Here is a 17,710-nt window from a genome sequence, read left to right on the forward strand (position 1 = left end):
TTGGATTTAACTGAAGCAGACTCTCTTGCAGAAAGCAGATGCTCCTTGCTGATTTTTTGTAGTCATTATGGAGTTGTAAGTATCAGATGTCTTTAGTAACAACCAAATTTTCCCTTTACTTCCTTATGTTTAATTAGTTCAAGATTTCCTTCATGACTTCTGTGATTTCAAGACTGGCTGTAGCAGTCTTTCAGCGTTTCATCCAAGTTTCTCCCTTGTGTGATTTAAATAAGTTTTAGTCATCAGAAAATTGACTGATGGTAGCTGTTAAAAATCTTGAGTGTCTAGCTGACAATCACTTCCTAAGAAATTCTCTCCTTTGGAAGAGATAGAATTTCAGCATAGAAATAGTAATTTTACTCAACTTGCACTGTCAGAAACTAGTAAAGCGGTGTAAGAGCACATTAGGCAGGAATGGGACATACAGGCAGACAAACTATTGTTGAATGAACAATCTTAATTTTGGTTTATCATAACTTTTCTGTGTTTGGTGTTCCAACTTTAAAATTTGTCATAATTTATGTTGAGGGGGAACAGATGTAACAAACCTCTCTCAGCTTCTTTTACAGAACTGGTGTTTTGCAATAGATCATATGGAAGACACAAGGTCCCTCTTCTTCAGAACCTTTGTCAAACATTTTGGGTGTATTTAGAATCCTTATCAGATGATCTGATAAGCCCCATTTTTCTTACAAAAATACTTGTTTCAGCATCTTGTTGTTGCTGCTGTAACTTCTTTTTAAGGAAAATCATCTAACTGACTCAGATATACAGGCTATTTAAATTTCCTATACCTCCACAGTGACATCTGTCAATCTTTCATAATCATAAAAGTCAAAGTAGCTTTGTTTCTGTTCTGGTGCACCATTAACCCAATTGGTGTAGGAAACAGTGCTTCCATCTGTCCAAAGAAATCTGGACTCCTGGTTGATATCATTCATCCCAATCCAAACATCAGTTGTGGCATCCTTCAAATGATAGAAGAGGAAAGCTGGAGGGGAAACAAAGATTTTTCATTAAGGAAAGTTCAGCGTGACTTACCTAAATCAGAAAAAATGCGCAAAAGCCCAGAACTGGGGCCATATTAAAAGGGTAACAATTTCCTCTAAAGAGCCCATACGTCTTCAATTAAATATTTAAATAAGCATCCCTTCCCCAGTGTGTATGCACACAGTGTTTCAGTAAATCATGCTGCCTATGAGAGAGACTGACAGATTTCTGCCAGTTGGAGAGATCTGTGCAACCACACTCTAAACAGACTGGAAGTTTCATGCAAACTGAGCAACTCAAAGAACTAGAAACACATTTATTTCTTATATGTAATAATTTAACTATTGCTTTGCACTTTGGAGTTAAAATAAAACATAAACTGACCTAGCTAATCAGCAATTTTTGGCTATTAATCCCATACCCCACACTGGAAAGTATAGTGGTTCCTTTACCTAGAGCTTAATATTTTTTATTTTCAATAGAGCCCATATATGTACCTTGCACTTGTTCATTTCTTATGGTAGCCAAGTTTCCTCCCAGATCGATACAAGCATCTCGTGCAGCATGCCACTGGAGCTTTCTTGTTATATTGGAAGAAAACACTTGGAAACACTGGAAAAAAAGCAAGCACTTCTTTCAAACCAGCAAAGATTACAACTGTTGTATTTGATTAATATCAATTACCTCTGAGAGGTACATTTCTCCTGCAAAAGAAATCAGGGCCAAGATTAGTGACAGTGCTCAAGAGTATAAAGTATATACGTCTACCCAGGCAGACACTCAGCTCCCCTCATCGCACAAGGTGTCTAGTATCCTCTGAATGATTGTAGTGAGATCAAGTACATAATCCCTTTTCACATTTTCATCTGCCTTCTTCCTGCAATAACAGAGGGATCATTTGAAATCAAGAAAATTTGGCTTTGGGTGACACAGCTGCAGGGAATGATCTCTACTGGGCCTTGTCCTGCTTCCAAAAGGTTATGAAATATCTTTTGGCACATTGATCTAACATTTTGAGGATGCAATAGTTGTACAGTGTACATAAAGTAGACAAAACAATGTGTGGTAGATGGAGCTTCAACTTAAATTGGTACAAATTCTTCAGTTACAGCAATGAGGACTTCCAGACCATGTTTGAATGAGAAGCTATACACAAAACAACTGTAGTTTGGCATCGCCTGTCTGAACTCAAAGCTTTGTGAACCCTGTACAAGCCAAAAGGATTGCTCAAATACATTCTCTCTAAATCCTTCCACCTTAAAGGCTCATTTTACGAGATTGACCATTACAAATTTCTATTTCTAATATAAATACATAAATAAAGAGAGGAGAATGAGATGTTTTCTTAAACAGTAACAGTGTATTTTAAGCTTGCACAAACTCTGCTCTCTGAAATATATTCAGCATACATCTTTTACTGTCTCCACAAATTTCAGTGTCTATAATCAGCTCCAAAAAAGCCCATCCATTCAGGCCACACATTCTGACCAGATAATTACTCTGCAGATTTATTTATAATCATAAAAATGTGAAGTTTTTCAAGATTTTTTTTTTCAGTTCAACTTCTTTACACAATTTATTGAAGATACTTGTTCATATACCTTATTGTTAAAGAAAACCCAACTTTCTGGACATCCTCCAACAGGCAGTGGTGAAGCAAATGTTGAATTTATAGAACTGTTATGTTTTTCACATACAAATTTATTGGAGACACCACAGTTTATGTCATTCCACAAGCCTGAAAATAAATAAATTGAATAAACAAGTAAAAATAATAAAGTATTTGTAACAATAATTTCTCACCTTTAATTTTTATTTTTTTTAGGACACAAGGTTCTCTATTTTATATTTTAGGGTGCAGCTCGATCTGAAGGCAAAGTAACCATGGCAGCTTCAAATGACTCAGCTTAAACTCTAATAATAGCACTCTGTCCTTAATTTGAACTTCTTGACCCTTCTGCTCCTCTTTCAGGGCCATCCACAGTGCTTATACCCATCTATCTATATATATTTATGGATGTACACACACACACATAAATAATTTGATTGAGCTATGGCATCATCACATTGCCGGCAGGAGACGAAATACATCAGCAAGCAAATTTGAAAAGAAAATCGACCAGAAATGGATAACATAAGAAATACCGAATCAATCTGAGGGCATAATACGGTGTTCAAACATACATTATGAAATATGTGCCATCTCCTGGGGGCCAGCATCTCAAGTTAATATAATATTAGCTAGGAATTCAGTTTGCAGGTTAAAATACTTCATTTCAAATGTCAAGATTTCTAAGCTACAGAGAGATAGGGCAGGATTCATTTGTCTCCACACAGGTGCTCAGCACTGTTTGAGAGGCTATGCAAAGTTCCTGCAGAGAGCTGACAGATACAGCACTGTTTCTGTAGGAAACATACAGTCAGATGGGGTAACTAGAACACAGCAAGAGGCTACAATTACCTACGTGCAGGCAAATGAATACTGCACTTGAGTAAACTGAACTGCTCTTCAGGCAGCACTGACAGTGCAGGTGAGATGTCCATTTAACCCCAGTGAGACTTCAGAGATCTAGCTCACACTAGCTGCACTGCCAACTCCATCTTAGTGCTTCTCTTAAGATCCAGTTCAGTTGCTCACACGTAAACTTCTAGCATCACCTGAGATAAGCTGAGGAATGTTGAGCCATCGATGCAGAACTGGTAGATATAGCAGGGAAGGTGGGATAGCTGTCCCTTTCTCAACCAACAACTAAAGAAAGAGGGATGCATCTAAAACAGACCGTATGCCTATGTATAGAAAAGTGAATCTTGTTCTTTGTGTCTTCATATAAAGGCAGAATTTCAGGTGGGATTGCTGAATGAACTCTTTTTAAAACATAAATTGAGAGACTGATACATGTATACTAAATTCCCATTAGCCTCAGCTAAATTACAGAAATAGATCCAAGAGGAAAAATAAGCCCTAGAATTTGCATGAAATTTATTTTTCAGTGTACTGGAAACATCTAAGACAGTCTTAGGCCATTAATTGCATTTGTTTCTTTCCTCATGGACTTGCACCTTCAACTCCCCTGTTTCCTGTAGCGGTTATAAATGCTTTCATAAGTTCGGAGGAGAAAGGACAGATGATTCAACTTTTTATTGAAAGAAGTAGTGAAAAGCCCTGTATAAAGGTGCAATATCAGTCTTATAAATCCAGTGAGAGAGATCTGCATTAAATTACACATGATATTGAAACCTCCTCATTTAAAGACTGGTGGTCCCACAACTGTGAACAGTTACTGCATTATGTTGGTTTGTCACTGAAAAGCAATTGCAGAAAACAGCTATCAAAGACTGTGTGACAGTTGATAGAAGTATAACAGTATCAGTTATAATCCAAGCAGAGACAAATAACATCTAACAGTTTTGCTTTGTTACTTACCATGCCCTGACAACATTACCACACAATTTTCCTCATTATTTGCAAAGTTGGGTTCATTAGGAGCCCAGGCCACATAGGTTACTGGAGTTCCATCTATCCAGCTTAAAGAAAAGATATACAAATAGTTATTAATTAACATATTTCAATTGTGAGATGATACTCCTAAATAACATCTCACAATTAAGAATGTCCCTGAGCATTAGTGGGATCTGGCTAAAACTGAAAGGACTGTTAAGAGAGGACTGTTTCTTCACTTTTCCTGATTATTATATATCTTGAGGATAATGATGATGCACTTCTCCTAAAAAAGGAGATACTCACTGCACCCAAGAAACTCCCTATCTCCTTAATTTATCTCCTAAATCAGAAGGTTAAAATCAGGTACCGACCCAGTCACTATTCGTTTGTCTCTCCCTATTCATCTTCTACATACTAACGTGTTAGTGATTTACAGATATTCAACAGTGGCATTAAAAGAGAAAGGTTAAATTCAAATCTCCTCTAACCTATTTCAGGTCAACATCAGAGCTTTTTTTTCACCTTCCAGATGTGTCCTAGCTAGCAGATAAAGAGGATGAGCAGTGTATCATGCCCTTCAATATCTTTTATTTTAGTTTTGAGTTTACATGTGTGTTGGTCTTTTCAGAATACTTGAAAATGTTTATGTACTGTAAATTTCTGCTGACTTTTCTCCTGGAACAGGGGTTTGCAGAGACTACCTTAGACATCTCTGTCAGAAGCAGCTTTTGTATTCATTGTCATAAGTCTGGAAGAACTCTTGGCAGCTATGATATATAGATAAAAAGCATAAGGGAGCTAGGCATGTCTTTAGTGTGTGTGCATGTTAAGAGGTATAAAATACAGTGTAGTGAAGTATCACTCCAATTCTTGGGGCAAATCTTTGAAAGAAACTTGATAAAGTATGTATGAAGAGTACAGATGCCAAGCCTTTCTTTAGGCAAAGATTACTCAAGAAAAAACCATTCTTTTCCTATTTATTTTTGTTGAAAACTATTCAGAATATTCTAGGACTATTCCATTTTGCTTTGTACATGGTATGTGGAACTGCCTTCAGACCTGGAAAATAACACATTCAGTTCCTCCAGGTACATAAAATATTGTATTTCTTTCTACATATTAAGAGCTGCACTGATCATCTTAACTTACCTAAACTTTTTATCAAGGCTTACTTTTAGACCAATGAAGTATGCAGTTGACTCACTCCAGTATCGATCCTAAATCAGAAAGATAATACTTTAATTAAAAAAAAAAATTCCAACCAATCTTTGAAGTAAAACAAGCAGAAATGGATAGACCATTGATTAGGCTCACAGAGCAGACACTGAAGTCAACAGCAAGTCTGGGGCATCAGAGCTGTCTTGCAGCACTGAGAGCCCTTAGGATGGGATAGGACAGAAGCAGATCTTGAGTCAGAAACTGGTATTCTGCTTTCCTTCTCCCTCCAAGACTGCAGCACTGTCTAAAATCAACCTCAGATCTCCCTGTCACACCAGCTACTTCTCAAGACAGCACAGATGGTACCTTCCAACACTGTTCTTCCCAACAGCCTGCCTCACCAACTCAACACAGATGGCACAGAGCAGGAGAGACTAAATCCCATGGGATCAGAGGGTGCATTTAGGGAGATTTCATTAGTGAAAATGGTGAAGGCTCTATTTCTGAGACAATTCAAGTCTTACAAGAAGATTGTCTTTAGCAATTCTACTTTAGGCTGTGTGTTTATAATGATTCTTACATTTTCTTTTAGCATCCTCTTTAAGAACCTTCTCTCACTGTTACTGTTAACAACAGCCAGGTCTGCAGAATTCATCCTGCAAAATTCTTGGGCTTTTTCCATGGAGAGCTCTTCTTTGCTGATATAATAGAGCTTATCTTCATACATGGCCCATCCGTCTGCAGTGGTTTTGTAAGCTGGAAGATAAACAAGGTAGTTTTAAATACTGTATCCCTAGAACATAAAAGCTTTTTTTAGGGGAAAAAAATTAATAATAAGAATAAATGTATGCAAAGACCTACCATCCATGTCAATTGGTTCAGATTTTAATGGCACTCCTGCAAAAGAAGAGAATAGAAGGTGTGATGCATCTCTGTAGTGTGTTTTGTGATGTAGCTTGTGACTGACTGCAAGGAGAAGAGTGAGGAACAGAGCAGGATTCTTCACTCCTTTACCACTGACTAGAAAGAAGGTTTAGTCACAATTTAAGCTACATATTATGCAATATGTATTTTTAACAAGAGGGAGAAAATTTCCACTGGGCTTACTCTAGCTCTATCAAGAAATTCTCCCAGTGCCAAATATTCATAAGCAAAAAGAAATATGAATATACATATGTGTGTGTGCATATATATATTTATATAGATATAGATAGATACATACACACACACACACACGCACGCACACACTGAGTTATTTCTGGTTGTGATAAAAATTACACTGTTTTGTACCATTGTATTTCCAAAAGCAATCGAGCCCTCAAGAAAACTAGGAGAGAACTTGGAGTATCACTAAATCTTGGTGTACAAAGATATTGCATTTGGTTTTTAGTTTTACCTGTGTCAGCGTAAAAACCAGTATAAGGAATGCAATATAACACTACATCTCCTTACCTCCTGCATTACATATATACAAGCAAAAGCTTCTTAATATTCAAAAACTTTGCAGTCCATTAAACTCTTGCAAACTTATGCATTACTTATACACCCTAATTTATGTTAAAAAAAGTCTATTTATTCTTAGCATCTATCATAATATGTTACTCAAACTTTTACATTTGGACAAAATAGTTCTTCAAAATTTTGTGTCTTTCTCTAGCAATTTAGTAAGCAACTACTTTTTAAAGTTTTTTAAGCTTCTTGCCCTAAAGAGAAGAAATTTACCTTGTTTTATTTGACAAAACCAGTCAAGCTGTACTTCACAAACTGAAAGAGACCATTGATTAGAATAAGTCCGACCATTAAGAGCACCACAGAACTTGCGTCCTCCTGAATTTCTTGGACTGTCATCCCAGTTTGTGTACCTAACCTATAGAAGAAATCAGCTTTGTTACTGTTTTCATCTGTTTCAGTAATTGTACTCTCCACTGGCAAACAGAAACAAACAGGTTTTTTCTGAAATCTTCTGGTTTTATCTAGAGCTGGAAATGTAGGGAAAGCAATGGGTATAAGAATTTTACAGTGGAGCAGTGATATCAGAGATGAGAAGATCAGGCTTTCTTGTCAGGAAGGGCTTTTCCTCTTGTTTGTGCCTCAAGCCCTAGAATACAGAGAAAATAGAACCAGGCAAACAGACTGTTTCTACTGAATTTCACATAGCTATGAACTTCATCCCCATGTCACTCATGCTAATCCTGTGCAGACAAGGTAGTTTTCACCTCATCAGTTGTGACTTAGTTCAAAAACACATCATCCAGCAGCCATCTGGTGACAGTGACCATATCATGCATCAATTCAGCATTCACTTCTTCCCTTCCCTGTGGTTAATGAGGATGGAAGTGTGACTTTTGGGAAGGAAGTCAGGTCCTGCAAACCTAGTGGAGTTACCTCTGGAGAAACTAATAACCAAATGGGAAAGGGGGACCAATTTGATAAAACCTACTTTGAATTTTCAAGAAGTTCATGATAAGGTTGCTTCCTGAAACTTTTATAGAAATTATTGTGAACAGGATAAAAGAGGCCCTTGCCTTTGTTTAAAAAAAAAAAAAAAGGAAATAGAGAGTAGGAATAAAGAAAGGGTAATAAAGAGTGAAGTCCGAAGGAATGTTTCCCATAGCTGTGGATATTTGCATGTGCTTGAGAGATGGCTGGATAAATTAATGGAAATTAATATATTAAGATTACAGATCAGAGCTCCAGTCCTGAAAGACCCTGAGCCATCACTTACTGGGGGATGCAGAAGTATACTGGGAAACATGCTTGCTGTTTGATCAGTTCTTAAGATGTTTATGGCCCCTACCAGAGACAGGATACAAGATCCAGTATAATGAATTTGTATGTTCTGACACCACATGTTCATATTATCTTCTTGGAAGGGAAAATATCTTGTAATGCTGCACAAAAAGGTACAGATTCTGATGAGATACAGATAATTTCTATGTATTAAAATGTTTTGCTGTGGTATTAGTCATGACAATACAGGTTAATAGCCATGTGAATGTTTGCAGGATTGGTGTTTTCTTTGATGAAGATAACAGCAAAAGCCCACAAAGTGCAGGTACAAACCCCAAAATATCTTAAGCAAACAAACAGTATGAAAAATTAAAATACTCACCGGAGAGCCATCACTCCAGGCAAATCCTTCATCTGGATTCAATGAAAATATACCAAGCCAAACTATTTCAAAGCTACAGCGAGTGGCACTACAAGAAATTACAGGGCAGAGCAGTGTATAAACATTGACACAAAAAAACCATCTAGAAATACATCACTGAACTTTCCAGAAGACACTGTAAAAGCAGTGAAGTTGCAATAAGTACCCTGTTACCTTTGGTGAAGGGCATACCTATGTTTTTCATAGAAATATGCAAATTTTCTGCAGTTCAGTGGCAATGGCTTAGTTATCAGACTTATTAATAGTACTGATCCTGTGTTTTTCTAATGTTCTGCTTACTTAGGAAAGACCTTCACAGATTCAGAAAATGGTCTCAGCATTTTGACTACTTCAAGTAGGTCAACAGTAGATATACTGGTCCTGTTTTCTACCCTACTAAAATTAACAATAATTTAATGTGTTTCTAAATTATATTGAGTAATCATGATTCTGGTGGAGGTTTTTTAAATTTTTATGGACACAAACAATGCTTTTTTTTCCATAAAAATGATAAAATCATTAATGAGTAGATAATTTCAAAGTATGATAGGTTTTGGGGCTTTTGAGGAATCTATGTGTTTCAGAAATCATTGAAAATTATTCATAATAGTTCATATGAAAAGTCTTTTAAATCCAGTAAGAGAAATATACCACAAATACTCACCGCATTGCTTTTATTAGTAATGGCATCTCCTCTTTACTGTTAATGCTGACCAGGTCTCCTCCTATTTGTCTGCAAAAATCTCGAGCTTCAAACCATGATTTCTTTTTAGTATTTGATCTGTAAAAACACTATGGAGAAATTACTTTAAAATGTATAATATGTATGTTATAATAATAAAATAATCATAGTCTTGCTCACCCATAAATAAGATTCCACACAAGCCAAGTAGAAGTCCTTAAGAGAAACAGCATTTTCTACTCTGTTCATAAAATTTTTGCACTAGAGTTGTCCACCTATTTAGAGTAGTGGTGACCAAAAAATTAAAAAAAAAAAAAAAAAAAAGGAAGGAATTGCTGGAAGGGAACACAGTTCTCTTTAATTTGTTTTATCAAGAGGAGGGCCTAGATCACCTTCCAGATGAAGAGAAAGGGTTGTGGTGGAGAGGCAAGGTGGCCTGGGAGGAGTCTGAAGATACAGGCAAAGGAATGACTTCATGTTGGTTTACAACTCTTATTTTACATTTGCAGTATGATGTCTAAATAGTTTAAGAGAGAACAAGCACAAATTTGACCACAGTTAAAATTATGATTTGGGGATAAAGGAGCACAAGTAAATAGCATTACAATTGAGTTTGGAAGAAATGGAAAAAAAATAACAAAATGAGGAGTCATTAATTCAATAAAGTGATAAGAAATATTAGCATCTCACACTAAGTTAGCACATTTCAATTCTCCATGATCCCAAATTACTATTGGCAAGTTACCCTCATTTCTTGTTCAAACTCTTTTTTTATGCCTGTTCAGACCAAAACAACTGTACTTCAAACTCAAGTTATCTATAACCTTGTATCAGAAACTCTCAAATAAATGTCCTTCATAAACAGTGGTTTAATTAACCTTTCATGTGACTTCTCATGCTTTATTTCAATGGGTAATGTGCTTATTTTAGCAAGGTCCAGCCTTAGCCATTGTGCTGCTGAAGGATACTCTTCACTGTTTCTCTGCTTCATTCCCTGAAGTCTCACACATTTCAGACAAATATTGGATCTTTGCACAACCTAGTGACCACAACAGCTATAAAGAGTAATGCCAACAGCCATGCTTTGCTGCTTCTGCTGTTTAATACAAACTTTTGACATTGTTCTTTCAATAATTTTAATCTGAAGTTGCCTCTTGTTTTTCTTTTTTTGTTCTGGTCTTTCTGTCCTTCTGGGGCCTTGATATTTATGTTCCTCTTCTTCCATTTCCTGTCCCAGTTCATTCAACCCCTGGGGCACAAAATTCCTCATTTTTTTCCTGTGCCCCTCTTCCTTCCCTAGATTCCAGTGTCTCCAACCTCATCTTTCTTCCTTAGTTTCTCCAACCTCATGGATACTTCCCTGAGAAGAATCCTTGGGGATTTTGGTTTTGATGTATTCCAATTTCAGATAATGCTAAACAAAAATGTCACGGTTTTCTTTCTTTCTTTTCTTTTTTCCTTCTTTTCTTTCTTTCTTTCTCTTTATTATTCCCCCAAACCAAGTAGTTCAAGGCCTTTCATCTCTTAACTATATAGGCACTTACTTTAAAGCAGGAACTTCTATGGCTGTTTGATATCCAGCCTTCAGGGCACGTGGGGCCCACAGCAGTAGTTGGAATAGCTGGAGTTGTTGCCCCCTTAGCCCACTGCTTACAGATATACTTTTGTTTTGTCTCACAATCAAGAACATCCCATAATCCAGCTGCAGTTCCAGTTCTCATGGCTACGCATCCTGGATTACTTCCTTCAGGAGAAAAGAAATATCAAACCAAAACAAACATGTTGGATATTTTATAAAGTGTGAATTTTAGCCACACAATAACACTTGAAAAGCGATTTTTTTTTCACACAAGCACAGTAGCATTTTCTGTTTGAGGAGGCCATGATCCATTTCGGATCCTGCTTTTTACTCTTTTATTTTGAATGTGCTTCATAATTAATCCTATGGGTAGAAAGTAAGGTGTGAGTTTGGGGTTTTTTTAACAGTAAAATCCTGTGTTTTCAACTGAGAACCTAATTTCTTCTTACATTAAGCCTGTTTGATATCAGGTAGCATAACCTCAGTCACTAGAGGTTTACATATTGATGGAAACAACTCCCCTCCGGGTGCATACATAGGGTAGACATGCAACCCTTGACACCTGTGTGATGAAATTTATCCCATAATGTTTGCTGTAATTTTAGATCACTCAGAGGGAACCAGAGGTGCCTACATCACACAAAATGCAGTCAAATCCATATAATGGTCTTATATAATCACTTATTTGTGCGCTTTCTTAATTTCCTAAGTCCTCTTAACATTTTATTTGCATTTGTTTTATTTCTGTTTGGCATAGACCCGATGTTTTAAAGGATATGTCTACCATGATGCCAAGAACTGACTCCTGAAATGAAATGGCCAGCTATAAATACATTATTTAATGTCATTTCAAGACATATGCTTTATCCTACAAGCATCACTTCACCTGCAAAGTTCACCTGCTGTTTTATTATCATGCTCAGTTAGTTATTTTCCTGATATCATCCTGAATTTTCTCACAACCACATCTTTACTCTCAGATAATTTAGTATCATCAGCAAATCTTGTCACCTCACTATTTCATTTTTCCAGATTGCAAATATATTGAACTGCATGGGCTTTGGCACAGGTCACCATGGGACTCTAGTAATGAATACTCTTCCCCAGTAAAAAAAAAAAAAAAAAAAAAAAGGAGAGAAAAAAAACCCCATTAAAAAAGTATCTAGAAAGTGCCTTTCGATTAGAATTTTTATTCATGTAAGAGCTTTTCTGTGTAAGGTCAGATTAGCTGAAAGGCTTTCGGTAATTGAGACAGACCACGTTTACTAGATTTCCCTTATTCATATGCTTTTGGCTCATGTGGGGAGTTCCAGGAGTTCTGTGAGCATGACCTCCCTTTACAAAAGTGATTTTATGTATCTTTCCCACTATATCTTCTTTATTACAGAGTCATCTAATTTACTAATGACTCATTGGTCTGTATTTTCCCATATTTCTCTGGAACCATTTTAAATGTTAGCACCAAATTTGTATTTTTTGGCATCCCTTAGCTTTAAAAAGCCAGCTTTAACAGGTAGTTACACATTAAAGACAATAGTTCACTTAATGTAACCTTAACAGCTTCTGGATGCTTTTGCTCAGGACCACAGACTTTCATGTGTTTAGACTACAAGGCTAAAACCCCCAAGGTTTCCTTTGTTCATGGTCCCTTCTCAGAGGCAGCCAGCTCCAGCTGTTATTTTGTTATTGCATCATGATTAAAGTATTTTAAGGACTGAAACATCTGAGACTGTTACGGGAAACGTGGAGGGGAGCCGGTAAAGAGACCTGGTCTGACTGTAAGTGTGGGGAGTGAGCGGTGAAAGGGCCTCGGTCTCAGCTTAGGTGGTACAAGTGTCACTGCCAGAGTGGCTGCTGGATTGTCAGACAGGGAAGATTCCTTTATATGATCTCTGAGTGCTCTCTGCATATGCTCTGCTGGCACTACAGACTGTCTGGCAAGCTTTCTTCTTGTGACATCAACTGAAGTTTTATTAGACTCTGTATTTTGTATTTTTTTGTTATTTTTAATTTATATTTTCTAACCTCACTGAAGGCTTTCAAGAAAGTTTTCAGACAAATGATCACTGAGAACAGATTCCCTTATGGCATTGTGATATCTTGTTTTCTGTGCTTCTGCACAGTGTAAATCCCTGAATGTGGTTTTCTTAGTATCACACATAAAAATAGTAATAGTACAATGATTTTTGATACTATGAGTTTGTAATTCTAGCTTAAATTCCTTATTACAGTTGCTCTTTTTCAGACTCTTCTCCCAGGCTATCTTTTCCACTGGAGGGACAAGTGTGGAATAGTCTCAGGACCTGTTTACAACTCCTATCATCTCCGTGTGAAGATGGGCCAAAAGTTTAATCTTATGGGTAAATACCTCAAATGTCTTAATATAAAACTGCTGTTCAAATTTTTCCTTTTGAAATTAAAATACAGGATTGGAGAACTGCCAGATCTTGTAAAATATACTGAAAACTTAAACCATACTATTCAAAGGACATTGCTGATGCAAATCCAAAGAGGGACCATGACCTCAGAGAGCAGTTACCATTCACCGTCAGGGCACCTACCAGGCATTCCTGCATCCCAGTGCGTGAAGGACACGGCTTCACCATTGGCCCACCTGAAAGTGCCTTGGTCCTCCACATCAGAGAGGCCAAGCCAGAAATATTTCTCAGGCCTCAGCCCGACAAGGCTGATCAAATAGGCTTGTTCATACCTGTAAAAGGTATCATAAAGACACAAGTGAAAACAGTTGTTTATTCAAATCCTACTTGTCTAATGTGATGATTAATTATTTTCTCCTTTTCCTTGCTTCAGATTGGGGAAGAAGGTCTTATGATAGGATTCTGAATACATAAAAATAACAAAGAAAAGTAAGACGTTTTTGTTGTTCAACTAGACACTTTACCTCTTACTTAGGCCTCTGCTGTTTAGCATTGTGTTAGCTTTTGTAGAAATATGGAATATGATACAGCCTTCACCTATTTAAAAGTCCAGGAAAAGTCATTAACATACCTACTTTCAACTGTGACTAAATAACCTTCTTCTCCTTCACATGTGGTGTTTGCTTCTGAAAATGTTGCTGGAACATGTCCAATAAAATAGCAGTAGATCCCATATCTTCTCCAGCCCTGTAACGTGATTTCAGGATTTCCATTTAAATTTTGAATAATTATAATATCATGTATTAAGGGAGCTATGGCATTTAAAAATTAATCAAGCACAAGAGTCATGAATATTATGACTTGGGAACATTTTGAAGTGAAAATACAGATTCCTTCCAAACAGTTTTTGTGAATGGCTATCTAAAGTAACTGAAAGGGGAAAAATTCATAATAAATAAATCCAGAAAAGTTTCTACTTAAATTATATACACAATTCAAACAATTCTATCTGATTTCCAGACAAGGTACTTACTTCATCTGAGAAACTGATGTTCCATTCTCATATACTTACTTTTTTGCAACCTGCATCAGTAATTTCCTTTTCTCTAGCTATTTGTGATAGAGCTTTTCTTTTACAAATGTAGCCAGCTTTCTTCTCACAGCCAGAGTCTGCCCAATAGCCATTCTGTGGCAGGAAAGAAGTTTGAAATAAAAAGGAGATAAAAAGGAATAATCTAAAGAGGATGAATAATGTGTTTCTTTATAATGAAAACTATTCATTTTCTTTCTCCTTTCATCTTTTAACAGAAATATTTGTTTTCCTTATCCATTGTCCCTAGGTAATGAAATCAAATCTGCTCCCATTCAGTGAAACCGTAGACTGTGCTATGCAGTACAGCCACAGCCCATGCTGATAAGAGGGGAGGAGGGTGCATAGAGTTGGTGCCCTGCTCTGCAGGGCCCTGCACAAGCAGCTGTGCTAAGGGATGGCAAATAGGCAGGCACAGAGGAGCCAGCAGGAATCACGGATCCCCACATGCCACCACTACCACCAGAGGAAAAGGAGAGAATGTATTCAAACTACCTTGAGAGACATGGTTTACAGCCCTAACAATTTAATTTGTGACTTTCAGATGTATTTAAAGAGAAAATCTCATCAATGATGCAGTAATGTTTTTGGGGATTTTTTTTTGAAAGGTCATATTTAATCTTAGCGTCTTTTTCCCACATTCCTTTTTCCAGCCTTAGCTGTTCCCTGAAATAGTAGAGCACATTCAACTTTTACTAAGAGGGTAGTTTCAATATGGAGGTAAAATATGTACTGGGTAATGTCACCTGGCCTTTGATCAGTACACAATCTTCTGGCCTGTTGTTTGTGGTGGATGGCTCTCCCAGGTGCCATTTTGTGTATGTCACCGGGGTACCATCACTCCATTCAAAATACATTTGAACCTTACGATCATTCAGCCCAATCCATAGCTTGTCTGTTGGCTCTAAAGGATGGAAACAGAGAACTAGATAAGACCTTGGAACAGAACTTGTTAAGACCTCTTTTGCCACTGCATCCTTTTCACAGCACCATCAAGCTTTGAACATATAATTCCTTTCATAAATTTATGAATCATTTAATTATTTAGTGTGGTTTATGATCATTTTATAAACTAATATTTTCACATGGATATTAATATAAAGACAGTATGGTGGTATGATAGAACTATGAATAGTAGTTACCTTTTATGTTCTGTTGCACTAGTCAGATTTTTAAATCCTGTTTTTATGTAACTTGAGGCATGAATGTTTTAAGCTTCTTTCAACCAAATGAAAAAAAGTAAAGAAAAGACCCTATGCCCAGTTTCCCAGCCCTAGATCAATTATTTAAGCAATAAGTAAAATCAGAGTTTTGACAACATCCAAAACTCAGCAGGAAATCTCAGTTCAGCTGTCTGGTGTTCCCTACATGCAGAGAAATGCAAAAGATGCCCTGGAATCACTCACTGTACCCAAGCCGAGACACCACAAAGCTGTGCTCCTCAGGGTTTCGGATGCTGGCCAGGTGACTCCCTTGTTTTTGACAAGACGTCAAAGCTGCTTCCCATCCTTTGCTCTCCCTGAAGATCTTGTAACAGTGATCTACATATGGCACCCATCCATCTGGGCAAGTAATGGGCCCAGTGTCACCTAAGAACAAAACTGGGGCTTTAGAAAAATTCAGCTGTCACGCAAGGGACACGGCACTGAAATATCCCTTAATCTGTGCAAAAGATCTAAACAAAGAATTTGCTTTTGAGATTCTCATTATAAGGAAATGATGGACACAAAACATAGTAAACATAAATATGATTCTAAACCTTACAATTTTTAGCTTAGAAAATGAAAGATTTTTAATCCAAATAGTACTTAATACAAATTCTAAGGTTAGTCAAATGTCTGTAACAAATACTCTAATATATTAATTTTAGCAGCTTCTGTATCACTTAGTACTTATTTGTCAGATAAGAGGAATCAGACTTTATCTGCACCTAAGATAAAAGGCTTATGAATTTTTAAAGGTTTATGTGTATTGATAGAGTAGAAGTCCTTGAGACAGATTTATAGCTAGGTACATACACAGGGACACACCAACAGGGAAATCTTTATGCACTTAAATTATCTTTTCTCATTTCAGTGTGCCAATCTTTGTTAGTGTCAATCTTCCATCACATCTTCAGAGACCTGTGAACTTGCTAAGCTGAATGACTTTAAGTCATGGAGAATGACGTAGAGCTAGACTGTAATTCTCCCTCTTTCTTCCTTTTGCTAATTTTTATTAGTACCTCTCTTCTGAAAAAAATTTTTAGATTGTTCTCCCTTTTGATGGTCAGCTGTGTATGTATTCAAAGGGGAGACTCGACCACCAAACTATGGACAGAAGGGACAAGTTGAACATTTTTCACTTTTTTCTGTTTCATTCTGTGTGTTGTGAGACTGGAGATCAGACCAGAAAGGGTGCAAACGTTGTAAAAAGCAAACCAGATAAACATGAAATAGTTTCCATTTCTAATAAAATTCTTCTGTTCATTTTTGTCAATATGAATACCAAACAATTGAGATAACAGCTTCTACTTTAATTTTCAACATACCTGAAGGAACCAAGGTAAAGTTCTTTTTCTTACAAATATAACCAAGTTTCTGATCACATTCCCAAATTTGCCATTTAGCTTTTATTTCAGGATTCAAAACTGCACAGAGTTTTCCAGATTCTGGAGAAGGGCTTCCTTTGGGAAAGAAACAGGAAAAATGAAAAAAAGGTGAACTTTTCTGGAAGGCAAACAGAGCTCTAAGCAGTAAAATTCATGTCTTTCCCAGCTTTTCCAAGAGCTGAAGTAGGTCTCTGGTAGTGGGAATGTCTGTATAAAGTGTTGTGTGAGTTGTGTAAGTCGATACAAACATGTAAACTCCTCATAGTTTTGTTGTTGGAGTCAAGAAATGGAAGACTAAATATTTTTGGGACATGCAGTCTTGCTTTCACAGCTGAAATATTTTTTGCAATAGTTTCTGGCTTGTATTGCTATAGAAAAAGAGATTTTTCTAAATCTAAAGCAAAAATGCTAAAATACTTATCTCATGGCATATCTATCTGAGAACAAAATTTACAGCAGTATTTGAGGTACGTATATTTTCTCTTTGGCATACAGAATCAAAGTCACATATACCTGGAGCCCAGTTTAAATACTGGAAAGGGCTACCTCCAATCCACTCCCATCCACTCCTCAAGTCCAGTCTGTTGAGTCCAATCCACAGTGCAGAGTCTATACCTTCTGTTAATTCTAATTAACAGAAAAATAATATA

General features: G+C 36.8%; 1 protein-coding gene across 1 annotated transcript in view; it reads right to left on the minus strand.

Moving 5' to 3' along the window:
* Nucleotides 1–17,710, minus strand: part of LOC139674097 (macrophage mannose receptor 1-like) — a 34,468-nt gene that overhangs the window by 10,133 nt on the left and 6,625 nt on the right. Inside the window, exons 5-22 of the mRNA XM_071560247.1 lie at nucleotides 17,574–17,687; nucleotides 17,001–17,135; nucleotides 15,877–16,059; nucleotides 15,217–15,374; nucleotides 14,453–14,566; nucleotides 14,012–14,127; nucleotides 13,564–13,712; nucleotides 10,968–11,167; nucleotides 9,406–9,533; nucleotides 8,703–8,790; nucleotides 7,313–7,457; nucleotides 6,452–6,487; nucleotides 6,171–6,346; nucleotides 5,582–5,649; nucleotides 4,415–4,515; nucleotides 2,592–2,728; nucleotides 1,488–1,602; nucleotides 795–991 (exon numbers count right to left, since the gene is read on the minus strand). Coding sequence (XP_071416348.1) covers nucleotides 795–991; nucleotides 1,488–1,602; nucleotides 2,592–2,728; nucleotides 4,415–4,515; nucleotides 5,582–5,649; nucleotides 6,171–6,346; nucleotides 6,452–6,487; nucleotides 7,313–7,457; nucleotides 8,703–8,790; nucleotides 9,406–9,533; nucleotides 10,968–11,167; nucleotides 13,564–13,712; nucleotides 14,012–14,127; nucleotides 14,453–14,566; nucleotides 15,217–15,374; nucleotides 15,877–16,059; nucleotides 17,001–17,135; nucleotides 17,574–17,687 — 2,360 coding nt within the window. The remainder of the gene's footprint in view (nucleotides 1–794; nucleotides 992–1,487; nucleotides 1,603–2,591; nucleotides 2,729–4,414; nucleotides 4,516–5,581; nucleotides 5,650–6,170; nucleotides 6,347–6,451; nucleotides 6,488–7,312; nucleotides 7,458–8,702; nucleotides 8,791–9,405; nucleotides 9,534–10,967; nucleotides 11,168–13,563; nucleotides 13,713–14,011; nucleotides 14,128–14,452; nucleotides 14,567–15,216; nucleotides 15,375–15,876; nucleotides 16,060–17,000; nucleotides 17,136–17,573; nucleotides 17,688–17,710) is intronic.

Source organism: Pithys albifrons, chromosome 7, assembly GCF_047495875.1.
Source record: "Pithys albifrons albifrons isolate INPA30051 chromosome 7, PitAlb_v1, whole genome shotgun sequence".
Classification (NCBI taxonomy): domain Eukaryota; kingdom Metazoa; phylum Chordata; class Aves; order Passeriformes; family Thamnophilidae; genus Pithys; species Pithys albifrons.